This window comes from Apiotrichum porosum, assembly GCF_003942205.1.
Source record: "Apiotrichum porosum strain DSM 27194 chromosome Unknown scaffold_1, whole genome shotgun sequence".
NCBI lineage: Eukaryota > Fungi > Basidiomycota > Tremellomycetes > Trichosporonales > Trichosporonaceae > Apiotrichum > Apiotrichum porosum.
Window position 1 is genome coordinate 1,018,682 of NW_021167108.1, and position 25,810 is coordinate 1,044,491.

The 25,810-nt window shown below is 58.9% G+C and overlaps 10 protein-coding genes and 1 non-coding gene across 11 annotated transcripts; 4 read left to right on the forward strand and 7 right to left on the reverse strand.

Annotated features, from left to right (window-relative positions):
- Positions 1-76: 76 nt before the first annotated feature.
- EHS24_000343 (uncharacterized protein) lies at positions 77-1,145 on the forward strand (the record flags this gene model as incomplete). The annotated part of the gene is made up of 5 exons (XM_028616177.1): positions 77-382; positions 424-540; positions 586-658; positions 710-850; positions 889-1,145. The coding sequence occupies 5 exons, from the start codon at positions 77-79 to the stop codon at positions 1,143-1,145; spliced, it is 894 nt and encodes a 297-aa protein (XP_028480034.1).
- Positions 1,146-1,871: 726 nt separating this feature from the next.
- On the reverse strand, positions 1,872-4,722 carry EHS24_000344 (uncharacterized protein; the record flags this gene model as incomplete). The annotated part of the gene is made up of 4 exons (XM_028616178.1): positions 1,872-3,513; positions 3,585-4,194; positions 4,235-4,506; positions 4,604-4,722. 4 exons carry the CDS (start codon positions 4,720-4,722, stop codon positions 1,872-1,874), a joined length of 2,643 nt encoding a protein of 880 aa, XP_028480035.1.
- Positions 4,723-5,200: 478 nt separating this feature from the next.
- EHS24_000345 (uncharacterized protein) lies at positions 5,201-6,081 on the reverse strand (the record flags this gene model as incomplete). Its single annotated transcript, XM_028616179.1, has 3 exons — positions 5,201-5,704; positions 5,752-5,988; positions 6,031-6,081. The coding sequence occupies 3 exons, from the start codon at positions 6,079-6,081 to the stop codon at positions 5,201-5,203; spliced, it is 792 nt and encodes a 263-aa protein (XP_028480036.1).
- Positions 6,082-6,785: 704 nt separating this feature from the next.
- EHS24_000346 (uncharacterized protein) lies at positions 6,786-7,941 on the reverse strand (the record flags this gene model as incomplete). Its single annotated transcript, XM_028616180.1, has 4 exons — positions 6,786-6,982; positions 7,024-7,376; positions 7,417-7,545; positions 7,586-7,941. 4 exons carry the CDS (start codon positions 7,939-7,941, stop codon positions 6,786-6,788), a joined length of 1,035 nt encoding a protein of 344 aa, XP_028480037.1.
- A 918-nt stretch (positions 7,942-8,859) lies between these two features.
- EHS24_000347 (uncharacterized protein) lies at positions 8,860-9,823 on the reverse strand (the record flags this gene model as incomplete). Its single annotated transcript, XM_028616181.1, has 4 exons — positions 8,860-9,278; positions 9,324-9,354; positions 9,396-9,712; positions 9,766-9,823. 4 exons carry the CDS (start codon positions 9,821-9,823, stop codon positions 8,860-8,862), a joined length of 825 nt encoding a protein of 274 aa, XP_028480038.1.
- Positions 9,824-10,674: 851 nt separating this feature from the next.
- Positions 10,675-10,754, forward strand: EHS24_000348. Its single transcript has one exon. It is a non-coding gene; the product is annotated as a tRNA-Gly (tRNA).
- A 352-nt stretch (positions 10,755-11,106) lies between these two features.
- EHS24_000349 (uncharacterized protein) lies at positions 11,107-12,571 on the reverse strand (the record flags this gene model as incomplete). Its single annotated transcript, XM_028616182.1, has 7 exons — positions 11,107-11,136; positions 11,181-11,343; positions 11,400-11,491; positions 11,529-11,626; positions 11,714-12,050; positions 12,090-12,323; positions 12,359-12,571. The coding sequence occupies 7 exons, from the start codon at positions 12,569-12,571 to the stop codon at positions 11,107-11,109; spliced, it is 1,167 nt and encodes a 388-aa protein (XP_028480039.1).
- A 318-nt stretch (positions 12,572-12,889) lies between these two features.
- EHS24_000350 (uncharacterized protein) lies at positions 12,890-13,454 on the reverse strand (the record flags this gene model as incomplete). Its single annotated transcript, XM_028616183.1, has 3 exons — positions 12,890-13,078; positions 13,120-13,316; positions 13,400-13,454. 3 exons carry the CDS (start codon positions 13,452-13,454, stop codon positions 12,890-12,892), a joined length of 441 nt encoding a protein of 146 aa, XP_028480040.1.
- A 684-nt stretch (positions 13,455-14,138) lies between these two features.
- On the reverse strand, positions 14,139-15,982 carry EHS24_000351 (uncharacterized protein; the record flags this gene model as incomplete). Its single annotated transcript, XM_028616184.1, has 6 exons — positions 14,139-14,795; positions 14,838-15,148; positions 15,199-15,583; positions 15,622-15,695; positions 15,766-15,835; positions 15,875-15,982. The coding sequence occupies 6 exons, from the start codon at positions 15,980-15,982 to the stop codon at positions 14,139-14,141; spliced, it is 1,605 nt and encodes a 534-aa protein (XP_028480041.1).
- An 838-nt stretch (positions 15,983-16,820) lies between these two features.
- LAC4 (Beta-galactosidase (Lactase)) lies at positions 16,821-19,776 on the forward strand (the record flags this gene model as incomplete). Its single annotated transcript, XM_028616185.1, has 2 exons — positions 16,821-17,180; positions 17,227-19,776. 2 exons carry the CDS (start codon positions 16,821-16,823, stop codon positions 19,774-19,776), a joined length of 2,910 nt encoding a protein of 969 aa, XP_028480042.1.
- A 1,533-nt stretch (positions 19,777-21,309) lies between these two features.
- On the forward strand, positions 21,310-25,614 carry EHS24_000353 (uncharacterized protein; the record flags this gene model as incomplete). The annotated part of the gene is made up of 4 exons (XM_028616186.1): positions 21,310-21,540; positions 21,629-22,699; positions 22,741-24,636; positions 24,955-25,614. 4 exons carry the CDS (start codon positions 21,310-21,312, stop codon positions 25,612-25,614), a joined length of 3,858 nt encoding a protein of 1,285 aa, XP_028480043.1.
- Positions 25,615-25,810: the final 196 nt, after the last annotated feature.

The following is a 25,810-nucleotide window of genomic DNA, read 5'->3' on the forward strand; positions in this document are numbered from 1 at the left end:
CTCAGGATATGACTCACGTACACACTCAATGCTTTCACAAGTCCGATCCTTGACCCTCACCCTCGGTCGTACCATCATGACCCGCACTGCCCAGCCAATTCGACTCTTCGCCTCTGAAGCCAAGAGCCACCCGGTGGTTCTCACTCCCAGCGATCAAGAGGTGGCCAACTGCCGCCTGAGTCAGAGGTCGATGCAAACCATTCTCGAAGCAATGCACGCCGACGGTCTTGTCGTCGTCCAGGGTGTAGTCGACACCACCGCCATTGACCGCCTCAACGCCCGAATGGTGGAGGACACGCGCACACTCGTGGCGCGTGGCGACGACGGCCCGTTCAACTACAACCTCGGAAACCTACAGCAGAGCCCACCCAACGACCCGGATGTCTTCTCTCCTTCTATTTTGTTAACCCCATCGCGACGCAGATCACCAACGCCTATTTAGGTGAAAAGCCGACCATGTCGTTCATCTCGTCCAATGCGGCTGTCAAGGCTGAGGTGGGGCAGCCGGTCCACTCGGACGCGGATTTTGACCACCCCAGTGTGAGTGCCACTCCCAAGGTGCCCGACGTTTTCGCTGCTAACCAGAACCTGGAGATTCCGTTTGCTGCAGTGGTCAACGTGGGTCTGATTGATATGCACCCCGAGAACGGCTCGACCCGTGAGTGGCACTAGGGGGTATGTGGACGATGGGTGCTGATGTCATCGCCAGAGGTGTGGCTCGGAACCCAAAACAACAATGTATCAGCCCAGGATGGTGCCCATGGCGAGCGAGCTTCTGGACGTATCAAGCTTGATCTACTCGAGAAACGCCGAGTCGTCTCTCCGCCGATCCAGCCTACTGTCAAGAAAGGTGGGTGACATGGAAATGACCTAGATTAACCCACCCAGGCTCCATTGTCATCCGCGACCTGCGCTTGTGGCACGCCGGCATGCCCAACAAGACCAACGACGTCCGTATCATGCTTGCCATGATTCACTTTGCGCCGTGGTATCGCCAGAGGATGACCATGAAGCTTCCGCGGGCGCTCCGACCAAGTATCGACGGCCAAGACCGTCTTGCGCTTGCGGTCGACTGGCAGGATGAGCCGGTTGACCACCTTGACCAGCCGTTTGGGAACGCGTTTGACTTCTGCCAGGACCTCTAAGCTTCCTGTTCCAGCGACGACGACACTACCACGCCGCACAGCGCCGTCAACGGCGAGTTCTGAGTGTCAACACCCATGATCGATGAGATCAACGAGGCAAAGGCGTGAGGTTTGCCACGCCCGAGTCGTAGCAAACGCGGCGGGAGGGGTCAGCGCAAGTGGCGGTAAACCGCAACATCGATTGACGTGAGTGGACATATATCTCTGATGGCAGCTGCTCGGCTGACACTTCCAGGCAAGTTGGACACTGGGCCAGAGACGGTTTTTACGGGTTACATACACGCGTCTGTCATGCGGCACGGGTCATGGATGTTTGTGCATAAACGCGGCTGTGTGTATTGCAGAGTCTAGGGAGCACGTGGCCGTTTGGGCTACAGTCTTCTGACTGGGGTGGGGCACCGGGACACACGGGAGAAGGTCGGCAGCAGGCCGGGCAGGAGTCGTAGCACAGTTGTGACTTTTGTAGGCGTCCAGACAACGGCCTCGAGGGTTGGGTGTGGGGTGTGCGCCACACCACGCATACGGTTAAGCAGCTGGGGGCAGCTGTTTGGTAGGTGGGCGCTGTTGGACGACTCGTGTGTCAGGTGAGGATGATGGCAACGATGTTGTGTGTACATGATGTGTGTGGAGACTCGGATGGGAGCGACAGAGGCCATAGTGGACGAGGGTAAGGGAGCGGGCATCGAGCGTGGTGTTGCTGGGCGATATCGTACGCGTGCGTATCCTTTATGCGCCAATGTGCTGCGACGTGTCCGCCTGGACCATGGCAATGTCGACAGTCTTGATGACCCACGCCCTGTCGGTGTATGGAACAACCTGTATTTTGGTGTTGTTGTCCATGAACACCGCCTTGGCGCGGAGCGCGGGGTCGAGCGGGATGTTCGCCAGGCAGGACTTGGTTTGGCCTGCGGGGTGGTCCGGCCAGATGCAGTGCTCGACACGGCGGATAAGCGGCCTGCGGTCGTCGCTGGTCGACCATGTATCCGCCGTGTTGACAAAGCCACAGGCGCAGACCGACTGGTACGTCGGTCCGGCCTTGTAGAAGTTGGACTTTGCCGAGTTGGCGGCCAGGTGCTTGTCGGCCCGTGCCGACGACGGTGCCGACGACGACGACGAGGTGGAGAGTCCGGCGGTGGCGTTGGCGGTCGTGAGGGTGGCCGGCGCAACAGGTGTGATGGGGGTCCTGTTGTTGCGCCTGGCGCGCTCGTTGAGCACAAACTCGACCCGCTCGAGGTACGTGGGGGCGTGGTCGAGCGAGCGAGGCGTGCCGGGCGTCACACCGTAGACAACGAGGCTCTTGGGGAGCTCCTTGACACCTGCCGGGACGAAGTTGGGCGGGACCTCGGTCATGCCGGTGGTGTCGAGGACGCGCGCGCGCCAGACGTCGCTGCCGCCGACCTTGGCAGCTTCCCTGCGGTTGTACTCCTCGGTGGTGCAAAGCCACGTTGGAGGACAGGCAGGGGCACCCGTGAGGACCCGGAAGGCCAACGCGTGAACATGGTCCATGAGCTGGGCGGAGCTCATGTTCGTGAGGCCCGTACGGGCACCCGTCGACAGTCGGAGGGTCGTCGGGTGTGGCACCGAGGTCATCATGATGCAACCCTGTTGGGCAGGGTTGTACACCAAGAAGAAATTGGCGGTGACGATGCCGTAGCCCTCGGGCATGACCTTTTGGTGGAAGGGGTCATGCTGGCCGAGGTGGGCGTAGTCGCGGAATCGGCGGATGATGTTGTCGCGAGTCGAGCTGATGTGTTTGCTCGTCTCGTCGACAAAGGCCGCCGGCAATGGCGCGCGACCAGCTTGCGCTGGGTTGAGGCAGCGCACGGTGCAGCCCTCCCTCGCGAGGGTGGCGTGCGCATGGGCGTGCTTCAGCACGAGGGTGGCGGGGCAGAAGAGGCCCATTTCGAACGGCTCGGCCTCGCGGAGGGAGATCTTGAACTTGACAACGACGAGGTCGTCGTCAAGCTCGGCGAGGTCGGCCGTCTTCTTCACCACGCGCCTGGGCTCGTCGCCGTACGCCACGACCATTTGGAAGAGGCCGGGCGTCTTGACGCGGCCAAGGAGCTCGGACATGTGGAAGTCGTCGAGCGCCTTGTGGCCCTTGCCGAGCTCCGCGAACAGGATCTCCTCGCCCATGTCGGCGCCAGTTGCGGCCTCGGCGGCAAACTGGTCGGGCGAGAGCACCTGCTCGGGGAAGTAGTTGTAGAAAGCGGACGGAAGCCCGCTTTCGCGCTCGGAACGCAGGCCGGCCCTGATCGCCACTTGGGTGGCGTGGCGCTGGTGCGTGACGGCGTCCGAGGTGTTGGAGCGCGAGGGGTAGTGAAAGAATGTCACTACCCTCGCGCGGGAGGGGTGGCCTGGAAGTGGCCTGGAAGTGGCCTGGAAGTGGCCTGGAAGTGGCGCCTGAAAAAGGCGGGGAGATTTGGCTTGTCGGAGTACTTGCCCGACTGGGCCATCTCGACGAGGGTGTCGAGGATCTTGGTGTCGCGCTGCTGGACCGCGGCATCATGCTCAGGCGTGTGGGCAATGACGTTGGCGGGGTCCAGCAGGGCGAGGAAGCGGGTGTACGCCTCCGTGTCTCCGAGAACCTGGTGGAAGTGGTCCTCGTGGAAGCACGAGGCGTAGCCCGGGAGCAGGGGCACGCAGTTGCCCATGTCGGCCACTCGTTGGCGAGTGGGGACATGGTCAAACTCGACGCGGGTGGCGTGCCCGTCGATGGGCTTGGCGAAAAGGACCTCGACGGGGCACGGAAGGTTGACCTCGGCATATCGAGGGGGCGGCGGGCGGCCATTGTAGCTGGCGTCCGGGACGCACTGCGCGTTGTCGGTCGAGGACATGGCGAGCATTGCGCCGACGGGGGCGCCGCCGCCACCAGCCTTCACACCCAAAGCGGCGCGGCGACCGGTGTCGGCGGAGTCAACATACGCGTACTTGTCGCACACACCTGGCGGGTGTGTGCGCAAGCACAACGTGCAACGGTGCAGGTCTGTGCACGCGTTGCGGCCGCACGTGTCTCCACTGATGGATCCGGCCTCGGCAGAGACCCATCCTGCTTGTCAGCTCCTGCGCAACGGTAAAAGCAAACCCACGAGTGCAGAAACGCGTGCCAGCGACGTAGGTTGTGCTGGCACCACCGCCATTGTCGACCACCACGTTGGCGACGAGGGCAAAGTGACCGGGCGCGCGGTTGACGCCCTTGACCCAGGTCACCAGACGAGGCGTGGGAACGATCGCCGAGTCGACCGTCGCGAGCGTCTGCCTCGTGCACTGGGTGTATGTGTGCGACAAGGCAGAAGCGTAGAGGTTGCGACCAAGGCCGCACTCACCACAGCGCTGGCGAACGGTCAACCTGTTAGAGGCGCTGCTTGAGTGTGTCAGTGAGTGGATCGGAGAACGATATTGTGGATCCGTCGGCCGATCCCACAACTTCGCCACCCATTGCAAGAGTGTTTACTCACACAGGGAGGCCGCCGAGGAGGGCGTAACCGTCGCGGTCGCGAGGTGGGAGGGATGTTGATGTGGTGGCCATCGCTGAAGCGGTAGGCAGAGGTTGTTGGTTGGTGGCGAGGATGCCCATGGTTGTGGCTACACGCGTCAGACAATCTCCCCAGACGGATAGAGTATGAGGAAGGAGGGAAGATTGTATCGCGTGTGAGAGTACGGTGTATCGCAGGGAGCACGTTGATGGGTGCGAGTGTTACTCACGTAGAGAAAGATAGAGGAGTCGAGAGAGATGGAGATGGAGAGAAAAGGACAGAGCACAAAGGCGGTGTTTAGGACAACACTGTGGATGTGTGTGTTCTTGTGGCATGGGCCTCGAGCGGGAACACACTGAAACGGTGTACCGATCCACACGAGGAGTCCGCGGCCCATGGCGTCACGTCGGCTGTCACAAAAGCTACATATGCTTTATACTACAGTGCGCTACCGTGCTTCTTTGCCAATCCCCCCTGGTGTCGAGCAAGCTGTCATGTGCCAAGGTCACGCTCAGCCTGTTGCTGCGCAGTGGGCACACCGTGGGCGCCCTTGGCCCGCTCCATGTCGACAAGCTGGCGCTACAGGCGCAGGATCTCGGCGTCACAGTCGACCACGGCCTCTTCGCCTTCTTGGATGGCGTCAACCGACTCCCCCGTTTCTGCATCCTCGGAGACGACGACGGCGGCGGCGGCGGCGACAGCGGCATCGGCATCGGCATCGGCATCGGCATCTGCGGTGGCAGCAGCGGCTTGGGCGGCATCGGCGGCAAGCATCGCCTCGTACACCATCATGAAATCCACCTCTTCAGGTGGGATTCCAAGGTCGGCGTCGCAGGCGGTGTGGTCGTCCTCGTCAATGTCTTTTTCGTCACGCTCAACAATCCAGGCGCCGTCGTCGCCGAGCCTGATGTCGTGGGCGGGCTGGCCGTGGTGACGCATGAGCTCCCTGTGAGCGTACCGGTGAGCCTCCTCGAGCATGCCATCGCTGGGGACAATGCCGTGCCAGACATTGCCGTTGAACCAGACCCAGTGGAGGGCCCGTGAGCGGAAGCTGTCGAGCTTCCAGTTGTACGCGACCCAAAACTGTGTGTGTCAGGGACCGCAAGGAATGTCAGGAGCGCTGAACATACCACGTTCCGCTCGAGACCACAAATGCGCGCCATCTCGTCGTCGTCGATGCTGATCAACTCCCAATCATACTTGGGTGGAAGGGTCTCTGCGTTGACGCCGCTGATGATCTCGAACATGGTCGTTCCAAAACCGTCTTGGACCTGGCGGCACACGTAGCCAGCAAACATGGCGGGGGTGGGGTGGTAGCGGTCGTGATGGTAGGCGACGTTCGGGTTTCCACCGGGGCCCAGCATGTTCTAAAAAACGCCTCAGCGTATGTAAATAAAGCAATCACCTACGACGCCGTTGAGGTGCGGGCTGAAAATGCCGAAGGGTTTGTCGAGGGACATGGTGGGGTACTGTTGTTGTTGTTGTTGTTGTTGTTTTGAGGAGGAGGGTTGGAGTCAAATATAGGTTATGCTTATTTTACCCTGTGTGTGGGCACGAGGTTTTGGTGGAGGCGGGATCAAAATGTCGCAACTGGGGGCGCTGTCCCTGGATCCCGAGCTTGTTTCGCGAAAGGTCTCACTTTTGGTGCCGCGTAGCGGTTTTTCTCTTCCAGACGACGGTTGGCTTGGAATGAGCTGACTCCCCTGTCGACAAGATTGGACTCTGTACTCTGATCCTCTGAACCAGTGTGCCAGACGTGGCATGGACCTCGTTGCGAGGTTGTGGCTCCAACTCGAAACGGCGTCCGATGACCACCGGGGCGCCGGTTACGTCAACTGCCACCTCGTGTGCGCGATCCCCGTCGGGCTTGGCGGAAAGAGTTGGAAACGGGTTGCGCGGGTTCGGTCTGAGTGATTGGAATACACATCTCTCCCCCAGAGGACTCGCCGACGTCAGAGGAAGCTGCATCGTGCAAGGTAGCGAAGGGGACGACCAGATATATCAGCGGACAAAGGTGATCAAACGGACGTATAATTGCTTCCGTGTGCTGCAGTGGATCTGTTTACAGTACACACTCATGCCGCGCATCACCCAGTAGTCGAATGCAATACATCATGAGACAGACACACTTGAAAGGCCAAATCCACTCCTAGCCGGGGACGCTCTACTCGACGAGCTTGGTAATGAGCTTACCACGGTTCTCGCCGCGGAAGAGACGCTGCCACACCTCGGGAACGTCCTTGAGCTGAGCGTCCACGACCTGCTCGGCCTCGTCGGTCTTGATCTTGCCCTCCTGGATCCACTTGGCAAGGTCCTGAACAGCCTGCGCCCACTTGGGGACCATGTCGAGGACAATGAAGCCTAGAGTAAGTACTGTGCTGACTCGTTTGTCGTATCCTCACCTTCAATCTGGATCCTGTTCGAGATGACCTGGGTGAAGCTGCTCAGGTCGGCCTTGGCGCCATTGTACACCGAGATGGCACCGCAGACACCAATCTTGCCGTGGCGGGTGACGTTGCGGAACATGGTGTTTAAGACGTCGCCACCGACGTTGTCAAAGTAGCGGTCGCAGAAGTCGCCCTTGAGCGCCTCCTTGAGGTCAGCCTCGAGGTTGCCAGCCTTGTAGTCGATACAGGCGTCGGCGCCAAGGTGGTTGACAACCCAAGCGCACTTCTCGGGACCACCGGCGATACCGATGACACGCTTGGCGCCGATAACGTGCTTGGCAAGCTGGATGGCAAGAGAGCCGACGGCACTGTCGTTAGCTCAGTGGTCCTGTACTCGTGTCTACTCACCCTGCGGCACCGCTGATGACCACGACGTGCTCCTTCTCGACCTTGAGGATCTCAAAGATACCCTGGTAAGCGGTGACCGAGACCATTCCGAGGACACTGAGCGTGGCAGTGGGCATGCCAGGGAGCTCGCTGTGGTGTTAGACATTGTCCTGTATGCTTGGTGACTTACATGGCGGCCGAGGTGACGGCAGCCTCGTTGACAACACCGACGTCGAACCAACCGAACATGCCGACGACCTTGTCCCCAGTCTTCCACTTGGTGGACTTGGAGTCAAGCACGACAGCGATACCCATGGCACGGACAATGTCGCCCTGCCTCACGGGCTTGACGTAAGCACGCGCCGCGTCCGAGTTGGCCTGGATCCATCCACGCTGAGCTGGGTCGTTGGAGAAGTACTCCATGCGGATGAGGATCTCGCCATCGGCAAGAGCAGCGAGCTCGCGGCCCGACTCGAGCTTGAACGTGTCAGGCTGGATGGTGGTAACCGGGGGGTTGGCGAGGATAATGGCGTTGGAGGTGGTCATGGTGAAGAGTCGGGTGGGGGAAAAGGAGATGGATGGAAAGAGCGTCGACAATAAGAAGGACTGAATTGTGCCAAGCGTCATCTGCGCCAAACTGTTGCGTAGTCGGCCAGCGCCGAATCCGATCGGCCGGCGCGGCCGGGCACCCATTATCCGACACGCCCTTCGCACCCGTCCCGGCCATCAAAATCCGTGTCGTCGCCGCCTCCACGCTTACAAAGTCTTGAGGCCGACGGGCACCACAAGGGAATGTACAGCATGTGGGCAGGGTAGCGACTTGGGAAGGGGTGTTGTATAGGGTTAGAAACGCGGACCTCGTGTCACAGATATTTTTTCCGGCTCTCGACAGTAACCGATCTCGGTATTCATTATTGGGTTCCTGGCCCTTAACTCAAAAAACGTTCGACTACTTTACAGAATGTCGCCGCTGGTCTTACAATGAGCCAATGGGGCTCTTTCGGGGTCATTCAGCAGGGTCTGGTGGGGTCGTTGGCCTAAGCTTGGCCTGGTGGCTATCCGGGCTGGCGGTGGGATTTCCACGCCGGTGCGCGCGACGCACTAAAGAGACAATCGAGATGGAAACATAGGCAATGACCCATACCTGCCGTCAGCGCCACGCAACACGAGGGATGGCTTACGCAGACGACGACGATCCACCCTGCGCGCCAGTTCCATCCAGGGGTGGGATAGTACCACCTGGGCATTTCCTGCCACATGCCTGTTGCCGGTTGGGAGAAACCCAGAATAGCAATGACCAGTCCCAAGAAAATGTGGAAGTAGTGCTTGAACGAGCGTCCACTGTCGTCCCTGCGAGGCAGCTTCACCCAGTGGACAATCGCACCGAGGCAAGCTTGGAACAGGACGAGTGTCAAAATCGCCACGCCCATGCGCTGCGGAGGTGAGCTGCAGTACAATGACATGCTACCCTACCCTATGGGGCGAGTCCAGATTGCTGGTATCCTGTTGCTGCGTGAGCACACGGGCACAGCTATAGGTAGCAACGACCAGGGAGGTACTGATGAGACCCTGCACAGATGCGTGCGCCGGGAACCACAGTCGGCTGGTAGTAAAAGTGCGTGCAACACGGGGCCCCAAGATGCCGAGGGGGATAAACAGCAGAGTCGCGAGACAGCCGCATACAATGTGAGCCAACAACAGGTTGCTGATGGGCCGACGAGCGTCCGAGTCCTCGGTCGACGGCTGAGTGTATCCAGGTTGAGGTGCTGTGGTGTATCCGGGTAGGGACGACTGGGTAGTGCTCGGGTATCCATACCCAGGCCCATATTGATACCGTGCAGCAAGGTTGGATCCTGGGACGTTGGGAACAGGGGTCGGAGTGTCTGAGCGTCAAACTGGGATTCAGGAAAAGGGGGCCGGCCACTCACCTGGCACGGCTAGGACGCAAAGGTTCTGGTCCTTATGGTGTGAGTGTCGTGTGTGTGTCAACTGAAACTCACGCTGTTGCAGACCGTTTCGCCAGTCCGCTGCGCAGCCGCAACGAAGGAAAGTATGCTGAACAAGAGAGGCGTGATGAGCATCATGGGTGGCGGTGAATGAGAATCGCTTCGCCAGGCGCAGAACAGATATATACGGCTTGCTAGGAGTTTGGTTGGCCAGCATCCATGGACAGTGACCACGTCCCCGAACATCAAAATGGCCGTGTGCTGCGGAACTTGGGTGAGATCAACGCGGTGTGGCGATGCATGTGGGGACCAGATCCCCGCCGCACCACCCCACCACCCACATTGCTCCTGACACCCGACAGTGTCTTGAACTATGTATTTGTCAGACGAATATGGCACGATTCGGTATATTTATGTCACCCACCACGGTGCCAAGCCCTTTGGCCGTGGAATTTGTAGAGTGCAGTGTGAGATCTGGTCATGTGGTGCACGACTTTTTGGTCAATTGGTCTGGAAGGCGGCCAGGCCGCTTGATGCGGTGCACAAATGTCATGCTCGATCGCCAGATCTGTTCAGCACATGGCATTGCGGCAGTGGCCAGAAGTGTCCGTCGAGTACTGTGCATTAGTCATCGACCTCAAAACATCTGACGACCATATGGCAACACCAGATCTCTGACACGTGAGTGCGGTGCTGTGATCCATGGAACTTTCAGAAAGTCGCTCAGCTGCGTAAAATCCCGCGGCGGGCAAGTTACGGACAGGCACCGGGTATAGCTCCAAAAGTAGTGTAGTCCGACAGAAGGTCTCAGATAAGACCAATCTGGCTTACAGAGGCAATACAGGAGAGGTGGGGGGGCTTGGCGGAGGGACGCGAAGCTGTGTAGTGTCTGCGCCGTCGGATGTTGTTCCAAAGTCACCAGCAGCAAACTGCAAGCTGGTAGCCGGGAGAGTCATGGCGTTCATAGGAAGCACAACACATGCAACTGAACAAGTTCTTATATCGATCCCATCATCGGGAATCGTCGGTGGCAGCAACTAGGCCGGAAGAGGAGGTGGCCTCGGCCCAGGGTTTCCTTGGCCATAAGAAGCTCCACGAGGCGGCTATCAAGGACGTCTTTCATGTTGCTCCGAAAAGCTCAAGAAAATCGTCAAAATGGTCCAGCAGGCCGCAGCAAGCACATGCATACCTGCTTTCACTTCCTAAAGACACCCAAGCATCCAGCCATGCCAGATATATCAAAATGAACCAGGTAACCCTTGTGGACGCCGTCAAACAGGTCCTTGAAGTGACCTCCGCGCGCGCCGATTATGGGCCTTTCCTCACCATCACAACACCGTTGGTGAAACGGTATCATGCGTCGTTGCCATGTGCAAGCTCGACGCGGCAGGGGTTCGACTCCCTTACGGTGTACGCACAGGTGCTCTTGAGCATCTGAAGGTTGTTCCTTTTGGTCTCCGACATGCCCAGGAGGTCTGATGAGTTGGCGGAGATTTGTGACGGCGAGGTGCTGGTTTTACCGCCGTTGATGGTTGGGAGACGGGCCCCCATGACGAGCAGACGTTGGTGGAGCTCGAAGTCCTAGTTAACGAACGAGCTTCACCTTCGCTTGGTGAGCCGCCCTTGCGACCGTGACGACTGTAACCGTCCTCACACAGCAGGCATACATGCATTTTGATCAAACGTCCGTGTAAGTTCAACAGGATCCATTCCCGTATTCCAAGTTTCTCGACGAATACCTGATCTCCTACTGTCCCAGAACTTGTTATGCGTCTGTGCGGATGCTCTTGACAGCCTTTTGGGTGTCAGCGGAGTCATCAAGAATGGTAGATTACTCACCGTGACCAACGCGTTGACAATTGCCGCGCGTTCTTTGTTTTGAGTTTTCCCAACGAACGCGTCCATTGTACGGATCGCGCCGGGAAGGTAGGAGGCGCACGGTGAGCAAATTGGCTGGCCAGTCCTGTTATGGACGACGAACATGGTTGACTTGTCGTGCGTGCTTCATTGTCAGCGGAGAACCTAACATGGTAGCCGAGAGCATCGAGGTCAACCCACCCAACGAAACGGCGGCAGCCGAATTGGCCAACGTGGCGGTCGCCACAGGGAGCCTGCACCAACGCATCCGATTTATCCGCAGTGAAGATGTGCTAAGTATGTCAGCACAGGTGCCAAGGGCAAACCTACCCTTTCCTCGGCTGGCAGTTCGGTGACAAGTACACGGCGCGCCGTAGCCAAGGCTTGAATCTTGGCCACCTGCACCTGGATGTGCTTGTTGATTCCGGCTGTACATATTCTGCACGAGACAAAGAATGTACTGGGATTTAGCGGAGCTCAAATGCAAGGGGTCAGCCAGCCAGATTCAGACTTACCCGTCAGACTGCCGGACGCCTTGGAGGCGGTACATTGCCGGTGCTCGTTGGAACAGAAGGGGCCCCAGCAACGCAAGAATGTACCTCCGAGGTTCTCCAAGGTGGCACCTGTACCAAGGGCTGTTGGAGACGTGGTGAGCACATGGAGGTACCAGCTGAAATCGGGGACGAGGCTAGTTGTCAATAACATGGTTGCGAAGAGAGGGACGTACTTTTTGGCGATTACCGCCTCCTGAAAGTGCGCAAAGCACATGACCTTGCCACCGTGCTCTGACCACGGAGAAGGAAGGGCATCTTCAGCCAGCAGCTCCGTGGTCTCGAAGTGACAACCTTGGCGCTGACAATGTCAGACAAGTCTCGAATGTTGATTACTCACGACGCAACCATCTTTGTGTATGCGTCCACGCCAAGTGTTCAGGTCGACCTGCAGGCTGGTGACGAATATGGCCTTCTCTTCCTCACACATGGTCTCAAGGTGGGTAACTCGTAGCCCCTTGGCCAGGAGCACCATGTTGGTAAGGTTGGTGGGGCCCATGTCCTCAAGACGCGAGAAGAGCGCATTGCCGGTAACGGCTTCCACCTTGGCAGGAAGTTCTTGTGGGATAGGAGTCTTGCGTTAGCCTTGTAGGACGGAGCGAAACTCACAAGATCCTTCTCCCACGCCTGTAGCCACTTGGTGACCCCTTTTTGGTTCTTCTTGTCTTTGCAACCGCCATTGCCCTTTCCTTTGCTGCCCTTACCGGTGTCGCCAGATGCTTCGAAATTGTCGGGGAGCATGTGGACGAGGTCGTGCAGGGTCTGGAGCTCTGCGCCGCTGTTGATCTGCTCTTGTGCGGCAGTCAAGACACTGGCCATCATGGTGGCGGTTGTATCAAGACACGGGCCATCATGGTGGCGGTTGTACGCGACAACACCACACCCGATGCGAGGGCCACACAGGAGGCGAAGGGGGCGGAGACGATCTCGAGGCCACTGAGAATGGCCGTCACGCACAGTCTCTGGGCATTGGGGAGCACCAGGCTGTATTGCGACTCGGCATTGTAGTCCGTGACGTTGGGGTCGCGAGTGGAGACGCCCAAAAATCGAACCCGTGAATGCCCGAGTCCAGTGGCACAAACACGCCGCGCGCCAGCAGCGTCTGTGTCAGGTCAGCGTTGTTATAGGACCTCGTGGTATTCAAAAGGTACGGACATTCTTCCAGCGCGGAAGGTGGGTGATGGCGGAGGTGAACGTGTATGTGAACTGCACGCCGCCGATCACGTGAACGAGCTTGCTGAGCTCGGTGGCCATGGGAATGGGGGGGCCGTTGACCAACTCGGGGTTCATGGCAAGATGGTTTATGATGCCGAGTTCCACCTGTTGCCACTGTTGTTTGTTAGCGGGCGGGTGCTGGTGTTGTCACTCACGATGCCATTCCACAGGCTGACGCAGTCCTTTTTGCCCTTGGTACCGAGGGGAATTGGGACGCCGTTGTTGGTCCAGTTGCTATATGCTGGACGCAGCTTCTGGTCGACAAACTTGACAAGCGCTCGGCACTGGTTACTGCGCTTGTTGATGGCCATGCCAGCAGCCGCACCAGTAAACCAAGGACGGTGAACGTCGTCTGGAGGTATTGAGCGTTGGAGAACAGCGCTGGTTTTTGGTTCCTCGGCGTCGAGTCGACGAGAGGTGCGATGAATTATGCACCTTGGATCAGCTCCAAGGGCGATCCCTCAAAGGGGTTCATGCTTGAATCGGGCATGAGGAGTGCGCAGAGTCGGGGAGAAATTGGCACTGAGCCGAGAACAGGCGATACAGAAGGCTCGGTTGAAGATGAGGCAAAGCCCAGACGGGGAGGGGTGTTCGGAGGAGATGAGGGCGGCTGTGAGGGCTCCCACAGCCGGTGTTCGCCGGCCAAGAGGCGGGATGCCACTGACGTGGATGTTGAATAAACGGGAGGGGGAAAGGAGGAACGTTTGGCAGTGCAGCAGATTAGTGGATGGTCGTGGATGGATAACAATCACATAAACGCATGAGCTCGGCGGCCTCGCGCTGTCTTCGGCGCGCGCGTATACTGCGCGTACTATGCACTGCGCCCCAGCATGGGCCAAAGGCCAAAGGCAACGAACGGTATGGCCACCAGTGAGTGGAAATTGATTCCGCGCCTCCGCGCTCCACCCGCCACACTCACCCAATCGATTTGTGTCGGAATTTCAATATTTTTTAAAGCTGTAAGACCGTCCGTCACGCTCCATGCATGCCTGCATGGCAACCAAAGATGCTCGATGCTCGTATAAATTAACAGAATACATTTCCGATTACATTTCCCGACGAATACCTGATTTCTTAGGACAAAAGGCATGTCCTCGTCCACCACGTCCCTCCTCCATGTTCATCCTCCTGTTGATGATTCGGTCGCTCTTGGTACCCTACAATCCCAACCAACCTAGTAGTGCTTCTTGGACGCGTTGGGGGGGTTCGGCTGGTCGTAGATGTAGTCCATCTCCTCGAGGGTACGGCCGCAGGACTCGACGCAGCAGAAGTACCAAATCACCGACTCGAGGGCGTCGATCACGGCGAACACGATGATGTACTTGTACCCAATGCTGAACAAGGCCACGGGTCCCAAGAACATATTAATGAACCCCATGGCCGTCATGGTAAAGGTGTAGACCGTCAGGCCCTTTGCACGCATGTTGTTTGAGAGCGCTTCGACGGGGAGAACCGACTGGAGAGGTGTGTAGACGAAAGCGATGGTGGCACCGAAAAGCATGTAGATCGCGAGTGCGCCCTGAGCGAGGCTCGGAGAAAGGTCGGTAGAACCGTCGGGTTGCACGTGCTTGGCGATGATAGAGTTGAGGCCAATGTAGATGGACAGGAGGCCAGACATGACGGCAGGACCAACGACGAGGACCTTGCGGCGACCCATGGTGTCGGTGAGGGACGCACCGGTGATGGCACCGATGGCACAGACACACGAGTAGAGGATGTTGTAACCGAGCTGCGACTCGACCGACGTGATACCGAGCTGCCCAAAGACAATGGTGATGTAGTATGCGAGACCGTTGCCGGAGAACTGGCCAAAGATACCCATGAGAATAACCTAAGAATGTTAGCTGATACTGTTGACCGAGCTTCAGCTTACCTGAAGAAGCCTCCAGCGACCAGAGTGGGTGGCTACAAGAGGGCTGTAGTCATACCAAGCCTCCATCTTGTTCTCCTGGTAGCTGTTGCGCATCTCCTCGAGCTCGAGCTTGACAATGGGAGCGTTCGGGTCGCCGCCACCGTGGAAGCGGGTGAGGAAGGCGTGCGCCTCCTCCTCGCGTCCCCTCGACATGAGGAAACGGGGGCTTTCGGGGATGACAAAGATGAAGGCGCAGATAATGACTGAAGTAAAGCACTGGAAGATGAGGGGCAGCTGCCAGGCCAAGTCGGTCTTCATGTAGTTGGTTCCGACTTTTTGAATGTCAGTTTGTGAATGAACGGCATATCGCAACGTGACTCACAGGTGATGGCAGCAGCCGGGATGGCACCGGCGTACCAGCCGCAGTTGTAAATAGCCGCGCAACGACCACGCCACTGAGGACGGGCAATCTCCATCGAGTAGGCCGGGGCAGACTGGGCAAAGGCAGAGCCCATACCAAGGAAGAAGCGGCCCACGATGAACTGGGCAAGGTGGTGCGAGGTGGTGGTGAGAATGGTGCCAAGAACGATAAGCAGGGCGCCGGCGGCCTGTGCGGGACGACGACCGAAGCGGTCCATAACGTAGGTGTTGACGGGGGCACCAATGCAGGATCCGGCGTTGAAAGTAGCCATAATGGCTCCAACCTTACCACCGTTACCGTGCGTGCCACCGGTGCCGGGGTGGAACTTCTCCTGGAAGGGCTTCATCTGACAGGTCAGTCAAATTCCAAGTGGCACTGACTCACGGCAATGAGAGCGGTCATGAGCGAACCATCGTATCCCGAGGCGTATGACGAGCAGAAGGCCACGAAAACACCAACTGAATTTTGAGTCAGCACACTTGACGTAGAATCAACAGTCTCTTGAGGACGAGAGCTGGCGAGACTCACGGTAGAGAATCATGCTGTCCTTGGACCACTTGTTGTAGTGGGTGTTCTCGAGGGCAATGGCAAGCTCCGTCTAACTGTCAACACCATGTTGTTACGCAATGAGACTTACGTTCATCTTCTTGTTCTTAGGTTCGACATAATGGCGGTCGGACTTCTCGTCTTGGTGGTTCTCGACGAAGGCGTCGGCACCCTCGATGGGCTTGTCGTAGGTGGACATGTTGCGTTGTGTTGGGCGTTGACAGGGAAAGAGAGATGGATTCACGACCGCCTTTTATGTTTGTACCAACAGAGTCTCGGAAGAGTAGGTAGCCTGGAGCTTGATTTGTGTACCGGCATGTCAGCGGGCGGACTTGGCGACGACGTTGGCAATCCCTTAGTCTCGTCTGTTTGCTTAGCCAGGAGATTAGATAGATTGTCGAGGGGCTCGCTGGCTCGCTCCCTGTCTCCACCGGGTCCCGCGGGGGCGGGGAGGCGCTCCAACGTCTAAGACATTGCAAACATGTCCTTAGCATGGCGGCGCCTGGGCCGCGAACGAGTTGTTCCGTGATTGTCCATGTTCCGGCCATGCACATACACGCGCTGGCTGAGGTACTGAGGGTTGCACTAAAGGTGAACCCGTGTTGTTAGTGGCACACAGTCCGGCATAGGCGCCGCATGGTGCCTCGCAAAGTTTGCTGGGACACGCGATTGACACATCTATAAAGCGTGCTCCATCAGAAATTCCCGTTCGCTCTCAGAAAATTCCCGTTCGTTGACATTCTGTCGCTCCTCGCATTCCCGTTCGCCAGCACATGGTACCACATAGTAGTGCCAAGTAGTCATCGCCCATGGGGCTAGGGACCCGGATGTACGTACTCCGCAGCCCACTCTCCACAGCTCGCGTCCGGTCGTGCCGAGCGCGGCACACCGGCCACCACGCCGATTTAGACTTATCGTTGGCGTCAGCGGGTCTCGCCGCATCCGGGGTACATCCCGGCCCCGTTCCGGAGGCGGGGCACGAACGTTAATGACAAGGCAGCTTCCAACTTCTCTTTCCCCCAGTATCATCACACGACATGCCTCGCCGTCAGCCCCTCGAGCACGAGACTCTTCAACCGTGGACAGGAGCGCTGCCGCCACGAGCATGGCAGGAGTCAGACGCTGTTCGCGTCTTGCTCAACGACAACTGGAAGTTCAGGCTCAGTGCCACTGCTGCCGTCTCGGACGCGTTTGCTGCGTCGACCTTTGACGACAAGTCATGGGACAAGATCCCCGTGCCCTCGCACTGGAATCTCCAAGACGGCAAGTATGGCCTGCCGGCTTACCAGAACATCAAGTTTCCATTCCCTGTTGACGCGCCTTACGTCCCGGCGGAGAACCCCACCGGTGACTACCGCTACGAATTTGACCTTGGGTCGTGGTCCAAGGAGGGCTCCGTGAGTCTCTCTACTGCAGGAGATGGCTAGTTGCTGACTCTTTAAGACTGTCCTTCGGTTTGACGGCGTCGAGTCGTGGTGTAAGGTCTGGCTGAACGGTGTGCTGCTAGGCACGTCGTCAGGTTCGCGCCTGCCTGTCGAATTCGACATTACCAAGACCCTGGCCCCGCACAACGTCCTTGCTGTGCGTGTCCACCAGTGGTCGGCGGCGACCTACATTGAGGACCAAGACCAGTGGTGGCTTCCGGGCATTTTCCGTGACGTGACTGTCATCCACCGCCCCGTCGGCTCAGTCAAGGATCACTTTGTCCACCAGTCATATGACCACGTCAGCGGCGCGGGCACCCTCAAGGTGGACTGCGACCCCGCTGGTCGCGTGCTCGTCCCCGAGCTGGGTATTGACATGGCCACTGGTGAGAGCATCACCCTTCCAGTTGAGCCATGGAGCGCCGAGGTGCCACGTCTCTACGAGGGTGAGCTGGTTACCTCTGGCGAACGCGTTCCCCTCAAGATTGGATTCCGCACTGTTGTCATCGAGGACAAGGTGATCAAGGTCAACGGCCGCCGTGTCCTGTTCCGCGGTGTCAACCGTCACGAATTCCACCCAGACCACGGACGTGCTCTGGATAACGAGACAATGCTCGCCGATGTGCTCCTCATGAAGCGTCACAACATCAACGCCGTCCGCACGTCCCATTACCCGCCGCACCCCCATTTCTTGGACCTGTGCGACCTGTACGGACTGTGGGTTGTCGACGAGGGCGACATGGAAAGCCACGGGTTTGAGCTCTGCACCCCCAAGTGGAACAACAACCCTATCGACGACCCGGACTGGGAGGCCGCGCTGGTGAACCGTACCGAGCGTATGGTGGAACGTGACAAGAATCACCCGTCGATTGTCATCTGGAGTCTGGGCAATGAGGCCGGCATGGGCTGTAACATTGGTGCCATGACCCAGTGGATCCGTGACCGCGACACCTCGCGCCCTATCCATTACGAGCGCGACCTCGAGACAAAGTACGTCGACATCTACTCGGAGATGTACCTCGACCACCAGGCCGTGGAGGCGATCGGCAAGGACATCGAGACCGACAGAGCCGACCTCAAGGTTTCGCAACGCCACCGTGATGCTCCGTACTTCCTCTGCGAGTATGCTCATGCCATGGGCAACGGTCCCGGCGGTCTCACCGAGTACATGGAGCTCTTTGAAAAGCACCCTCGTACCCAAGGCGGCTTTGTGTGGGAATGGATTGACCACGGCATGCCCAAACGCGAAAACGGCCAGACATACTACGCATATGGTGGCGATTTCGGCGAGGAGATCCACGATGCCAACTTTTGCTGTGACGGTCTCGTCTTCCCGGACCGCAAGCCTAGCCCCGGTCTGATCGAGTACGCCAAGGTCATCGAGCCCGTGGTGATCACCAGCGAGGCGGAGGGTAAGATTACCATTCGCAACCGCAACGACTTTGCCGACCTGTCGGCTTACTCCTTCACCTGGCGTCTCGAGACTGGCGGCAAGGTCGTCGCGGAGGGCAAGCTCGAGGTACCGCACGTGGCCGCTGGCGAGACCGTTACTGTCCCGGTGCCGTCTGCTCAGCCTGCCGCGGACGCGAGTGAGGAGTCGTTCTGGGTCGTCTCTGCCACTCTCGCCAAGCCGACCCTCTGGGCCGACGCCGGTCACGAGGTTGCCTGGGGCCAGTTTGCCGCTGCTAAGGCAGTCGCAGTCTCCGCCACCTCGACTGGTACGTCCCCCATCGTCACCGAGGACAAGATCACCCTCGGCCCCGCCACCTTCTCCCCCAACGGCACGCTCCTGTCCATCGGCGACCTTGCCGTCACTGATGGTGCTCAGCTCCAGGTGTACCGCGCCGAGACGGACAATGACTGGCGCTACGACGAGCGCTTTGTGGACCTGACCCCCGGCGGAGCGTGGCGCCGTGAGGGCTTCAACCGCCTGCACCACGAACCCGAGGCCGTGGAGGTCACGGAAGACGCCGTCGTGGTCTCTACGCGGGTTGCCGCCGCTTCACACGACCGCACCCTCGCCACGACCTACCGCTGGACCGCTGGTCCCCACGGTCTCCGCCTCGACCTGACTGTGGACCCCGAGGGCGACTGGTCCGGCCTCGTGCTCCCCCGCCTCGGCGTCACTTTGGGTCTTCCCAAGTCCCTGGCCAATGTCGAATGGTACGGCGCGGGCCCCGGCGAGGCGTACCCGGACACGTGTCGTGCTGCCAAGGTCGGCAAGTATGCGCTGAGCATCGACGACATGCAGACGCCGTACGTGTTCCCGCAAGAGAACGGATCTAGGATGGACGTCCGCTGGGCCCACGTCACTGGCTCGGACGGCTCTGGACTGAGTGTGCGTGGCGAGGGCGGCGTGTTTGCCCTCACTGCTCGCAGGTGGACCACCGAGCAGCTCTATGCTGCGCGTCACACGATCGACCTTGTCCCAGGACCAAACGTTTGGCTTGACCTCGATGTGGGTCACAACGGCGTTGGAACGCTGGCGTGCGGCCCTGGTGTTCTCCCCCAGCACCAGCTGCTGCCCAAGCACACTGAGTTTAGTGTGGTGTTCAAGTCCATTCCGTAGGAGTGGCGCACTCAAAACGCTTTGGAGCTATGCCCTAGTCTTGTGGGCAGGGTGGTGTCGCAGTAGTGTACGATGGGTCAGGAATGAAAGGAATGAAAGATGTTATCTCAGTTGAACGGACCGAGGGGAAGAGTAGCGAGGGGCACCATGATTCCATGAGTTGACAGGGGCCATGAGTTGCAGGGCCTATGCGTCGCAGGGGCTAGTAAGCACGCACCAGTGTGGTTCGGTAGTACGGTAGTCGTGGCGTCGAGTGCTCCTTGGTTGCAGGAGCATGCTGCGTTCCTCCTCTGAATGCATACAGTCCATCAGGTCGTGTATTTATATTAGGGCTATCCAATGGTCTTGTTCCCATATCTGTAGCATCAAACGTGACTGAGAAATGAGGAAGTGTGTTTGAGGCAACATCTTTATTGAAGGCTTTTTTGGCGGGGAGAGCTGCGGAGGAAGGCAGCGCGTCTCTTGCCGCGGAACCGCAGTTGAATGCGGGTTCCTTCAATTACGTTCAACGCGCCATACATGGATGCATGGACAAGCATTAACATGGCCTCTGACTCGCCGGCTTCGGTCACCTGGACTTGAACCGTCCGAGTGACGAGCGCGTAAGCAGGCTGATGTCAAAGTCTTGTTGGAACCGTGCGGAGACGGGAAAGGAAACGTCTGAAGAGATGTAGATGTTGCTCTATGCTTTTGCCGAAACCACGCCGCCCGATGTGTGGCTTGCATGGCTTGCGGGTTACGCAACCATCGGTTTCAAAGAGAGAGGGAGGGGCCTGTTCTCATTGTCCACAAATGCTGGGTGGTATGTGTCGTTTGTGTCGCCAAGCAAATCCGTTAGTCTTCGTCCATGTTGACGATGATCTGGCACCAGGTACTAGTCACTGTAACGCGCTTGTGTGCCTCAAAACGTGCACGCATACCAGCGCGCGCACGACCCTCTTTGCTGGTGATCTGTGCTTGCTGCCCAAGCCGCCCGTGCAGAGGCGACGCAGCACCGGACCGTTGGACCCCGTTGTCAGACGGGGTCCGCCACGCCTCACCAGCAGCCGGCCATGCGTCCGCCCTGGCCCACTGGCGGGCCCCTTTGCCGCCGCCGCCGCCGCCGATACCGCGCGGTGCCTTCCCTGTGTGCCCGTTATTGTGATGCGATCACAACTCTTATTGAAGTCTGCATCCTCTACACACCATCAACACACGTCCTCACCATCATACATATACACACACATTACACACTTTTCTGCCTCCGTCGTCGCTACACCCACCAACTCGCATCTGCTTTCCCTCGACCGCAGAGGTGGGGTTTCGGCGCATCAGGCCCGTGTTGCGCCGTTCCCTCGACGTATTCCCTCGTCCTCCCGCACTGCGCGCCCGTGCGCGCCGCCGCCGTACCGCCGTATCCTTCTGACCCGAGCAGGCGGGCACCTTCCAGTCCCGTTGTCTTGTACACACACAAATCCTGGACCTCGTCTGCAAAGTTGTCAACATCTCTTCTCCCCCCCGCACCTCTCCCGTCGTTCGTTCCGCGCTTCCGAAATGGAGATGGAGGCAGTCAGGCCCTCGACTCCCGCGTCTGAGACTGCGTCCATCGCACCCGCATACCACGAGCTCGATGCCATCCCCGTACTCCCGCCGCCTCCAGCACCGTTCCCACTTGATTACCTGCGACATGAACGTCAAGATGAAGAACAAGGCGTCAATGAAGAGGATGCCGAGTTGGAGGCAGAGGCCGATCACTCAGACCAGGCAACAATATGTCTCCATGATGTGAGTGCTCGTCCCCACACCTCTCCCACCTAGGCCTCTTCCTTGGCCTTTTTCGTGTGCTGTGTTTCCTTTTTGCTTACTCGACCAGGCCGAGGACATGGGCGACTTCAACCTAGTCGGAATCCAACGAGCCTGCGCAGAGACTCTTGCCATCCTTCTCCCCCACAACGCCGGCGCCCAACTCAGCGAGCAGGACCGACCGCTTGCTGCCGCCGTGAGTGACCTCCTGGAGGCCTCCTACGATCTCGAGGCATACCACACTTCCTCGACCAAGTCGGCTCCAATTGCTCCATTCGACAGGGAGACCTCTCCATTCTTCCGCCTTGATCACGTTCTTTCCTCCTCTACCAACACTGCAGCGTTGCGCTCTCAACCTCGCAGCCCCCAAGAAGCTCGCCGGACCGTCCACGAAGAGCTTACGTGGGCGCGAGTTCAGTCCCTCATCGACAACGTCGTGCAGCTTGTGCGAGAAAGGACTGAGCGGGACCGGCAAAGCCAGCAGACTTTGGCAGTGTCGCCACCAGCTTACCGCCAGAGTGTGAACTCGCTTGCTTCAGACTGTCAGTCTCTGCAGTCTCTGCCCGCATACACGGACCACGAGCACGACGAGATGGTCGTTTCCGAGTCCAACGATACGGGCGCCAAGTCCAAGACGTCTGACGATGCCAAAAGTCGCCTAGCCGAGGACGGCAAGGACATTTCGCCCATGATGCACGGGATGATGACGGGCATTCTCAACGACCTTGACACGGTTACCCACGCCATCGAACGGCTTCAAGCCATTGCGCCACAGCTCCAAAACCAGCGGGTTGAACTGCGGGCGGGACCAAGCCGCCGGCGGCGGCTCGATTCCACCTCACACCTGAGCCAACCCCAGAATGAGCGTGAACGCATGCTGGAGCTCGAGGACCTGTGGGACAAGATGGACCGTGTCAATTCGTCCCGCTCCATCATTCTGGACGGTCAGCGCATCGAGATGAGCGACCGTCAGAAAGAGAAGCAGCCGGCGCGCGAGATCAACCTTGATGACGACCTTTACATGGACGACACGCCGGAGCGACGTGCCCTAGAGGCTGACATGCTCATTCGCATTGTGGAGCAGTCTTCGAATTCGCGTATGGGTGACCAGGAGAGGCCATTGCGGACAATGGTAGAGCAGGTGAGGGCAACAGGGGCAAAGTTCATGAGCTAATGGTTCAGCGCCAATCCTTCATTGACGGTGTCATTGATCGTTCAGAGGCCAGCCGGCTGACGGGGCAAGACTGCCCGCTTTCGATCAAAGCTCCCAAAGCAGGAGGATCCAAGGGGCGCCAGTCGTTCGTAGACGACGTGGTCGACCGCTCAAAGGCGTCTCGCCTCACGGGGCAAGACTTTCCGATTACCCTCGAGCAGATGCTCGATGGGAGGAGGAGCCGTCACAAACATGTCTTTGACGACGATGCGGCCATTGACACGCGATCGCGCAGTCCCCTCCGTGACAGCGAGTCCGACCGGGCTCGATCTCTCAGCCCGAGTTCGTCGAGAAACGACTTTCTCAGCCGGGAACTACCTCCCGCTGCCAACGGAAGCGTCTCCATGCCCAGCAGCCCGACTCTGAGTCATGACGGCAGCTTCCACAGTCCAAAATTGGCGGTGCGGAGCGTTGAGCCGTCTCCCCTGAAAGTGAGCGTTCCAACCAGCTCTCCACCCCCAAGGAGCTCGTCTCTGCGTCGACTCTCCAACTCGGGTGAAAGCCGCAGCCCCTTGCTGGGCATGTTTGACGAGGTGAACCTGTCGTCTTCGTCCTCTGGCGGTGCTTCACAGAGGTCACTTCCCGTGACCCCTCTGTACGGTATTATGGAGGACACGACGCAGCCAGTGTCCATTTTAAAGAGGTCACCTAAATCGGCTACCGGCTCGCCGAGTTCACTTCCGAGGTCCTTGTCATTCCAAGCCTCTGAGAAGGACCTGTACAGCGCTCTCTCAAAGGCGGCTGGAGCTGGCCGTATGAGCAACCAAGAGTTTGTCCGTCCACCGCTGCCTCTTGTGACCACGACGTTTGACGATGAGGCGGACATGGTCGACTTCGCCACTCTTTTCACGAGTGAGCCCATGCCCAGCCCACCCATCATCACGGAGACTGTCGCAGACGGCCTGTGGGCTTCCCGCATGCAAAACAACGAGTCTGTGACCAGCTTGCGGCTCGGCGGCGGTGGATCAGTCACGTCGCGAGCGTCTCGTGCGTCGCGTTCGCCCCGCACCCCGCGGACACCTGGCGGGTTTATATTCCCTGAGGACTTTCCTATTCCGCCGGCTAATTCCCGGCGGAACTCTATTTCCTCGATTATGAGTTCCACGCGTTTCAATCAATCCAGTCCACAGCTTTCAACTTCCAACAGCTTCAAAAAGCTCGTACAGACTGTTCTTCCACCTACACTCCACCTTGGTCGCAAGATTAGCAAGGCTAGCATCAAACCCCTTCCCACTCCCCCGCCGCCACCCTCGTTTGAGATTGATGCGGCCAACCTCAGCTATGTGACCGAGCACCAAGAGAATCTGCGGGCCGTCCAGGTCCTGATCCTGGGTCTGGACGCGACGTCGACCGTGGACCTGCAACTCGAGGTCATGTCGCCCACCGATGCCATCCTCGTTAGCAAGGACGACCCCACGCTCCGCGTCTTGATCTCTCTCCCCACTGCAGTCAAGATGGGCCAGACTGTGTCTGTCGCCCCCATCGCCGACTACTACGAGGCCAAGCTCGCTGCCATCCCCACCGCGACCTCCACCCTGTCGCTCAACTCGTCGCTCACGCACGCGCTCTCGGCCCCCAGTCTGCGCGACATTGCCCCGCGCAGCCTGTGCTGCACAGCGTGTGATCGCGTTGTTGCGCAGTTCCCGATCAACGTCCAGTACAAGGACCTGCCGTCGGAGCACTGGGCAGAGATGCTCGAGGTGTGGATGTGCCATGCCGACCCGGCCTTTACGGCCCAGCTCGCCAAGCATACCAAGGATGGATTCTGGCCTTCACAGGACACGGTCCTTGTCGGCGGCAGTTACCTGCTGGTTTCTGGCAGTCACATTTGCGACCAGCACCTGGTCCCGGAATTGTCCAATGAAGTGAGTAACATCTCCTCCCCCCCCCCTCCCCACCTCCCCCCCCCACCCCGGGCTACAAAGAAGGCCGTCGCCATGACTCCAACTGGCGGTCCGCACTCTGGCCGCTGAGTGAAGCTCTTGCAAGTTTCACTCTTCGGCTGGGGTCGGACAGGAGAGATCCTATGGTCGATACAAGGGCCCTACAACAAACATGTCGCAGTCCCGCGGCGCTCGGAAACAATTCCTCGTCCCCAGAGTAACGGGACGAGGGCTACATCCGAAAGCGACAGTTCCAAACCCCATCACTCACTTTATGGCTTGAGCTAACCCCCTCTTCAGCCCGACCAGTGGCGTATCGTCACCTGCCCCTGTGGAGAAGTTCTCGGCAAAGTTCGTCCAGAGGACGGGCAGCCTGGTGCCGGAACCGTCCGCTTCTCCAAGTGGTCCATCGCCTTGCTGCGCGGCACCGGTGCGGATGACGTCGAGCCCGTCCGCTTCCCCGTCTCGACGTTTGTCGTGTCAGACATGCTCGAGCTGGCACAGGCACACGCGTCCCACCGCTTCATCATTTGCGACGAGCAGACGGGCGACCGCCGCCTTGCCATGTGGGTCTTCAACCCGTCCGTCAGCATCGCGTACCAGCGCAACCCCAACTCGCCGCCTGCCCAGCTGCCGCCCCCACTCAGTCCGCTGGAGGGCGAGGGCGAGGGAGACGAGGCGTGTTCTCGCCACCCGCGTCCATCCATCTCCACCTCGCTCCCGGACACGTACTCGCTGCGCGCCTCCAAGATCATGTTCAAGGTCCTCGAGCCGTACTCTGCCGACGCCGAGTTTGAGCACCTGCCCGGCTTTGGCCCGCGCGGACAGGTCGAGCACCTGCGGTACTCGCGCGACGCGTGTGTCAGCCTCATTGCCGTGCTGCGCGCCTCGTCGGCGCTGTACCCTGCCACGCGCAGGACGATGGGCTCGTTTGACGTTGGGTTCCTCGAGCGCACGTAGGTAGAGAGTGTAGCGCACACTCTTCCTCTCCCATTTTGTACGACAAATGTGGCATTCTGCATTCCTTTGTATAAGACTCGCTCGCTTCTTGGTTAATATAGATCGCAAATGCCACGGATGGTCAGCCCCCGTTGCGCGACACGAAACAGCAGAGCAGAGTAAAGTAAATGGGAGCAGTGGGGGTTGACATCTATCG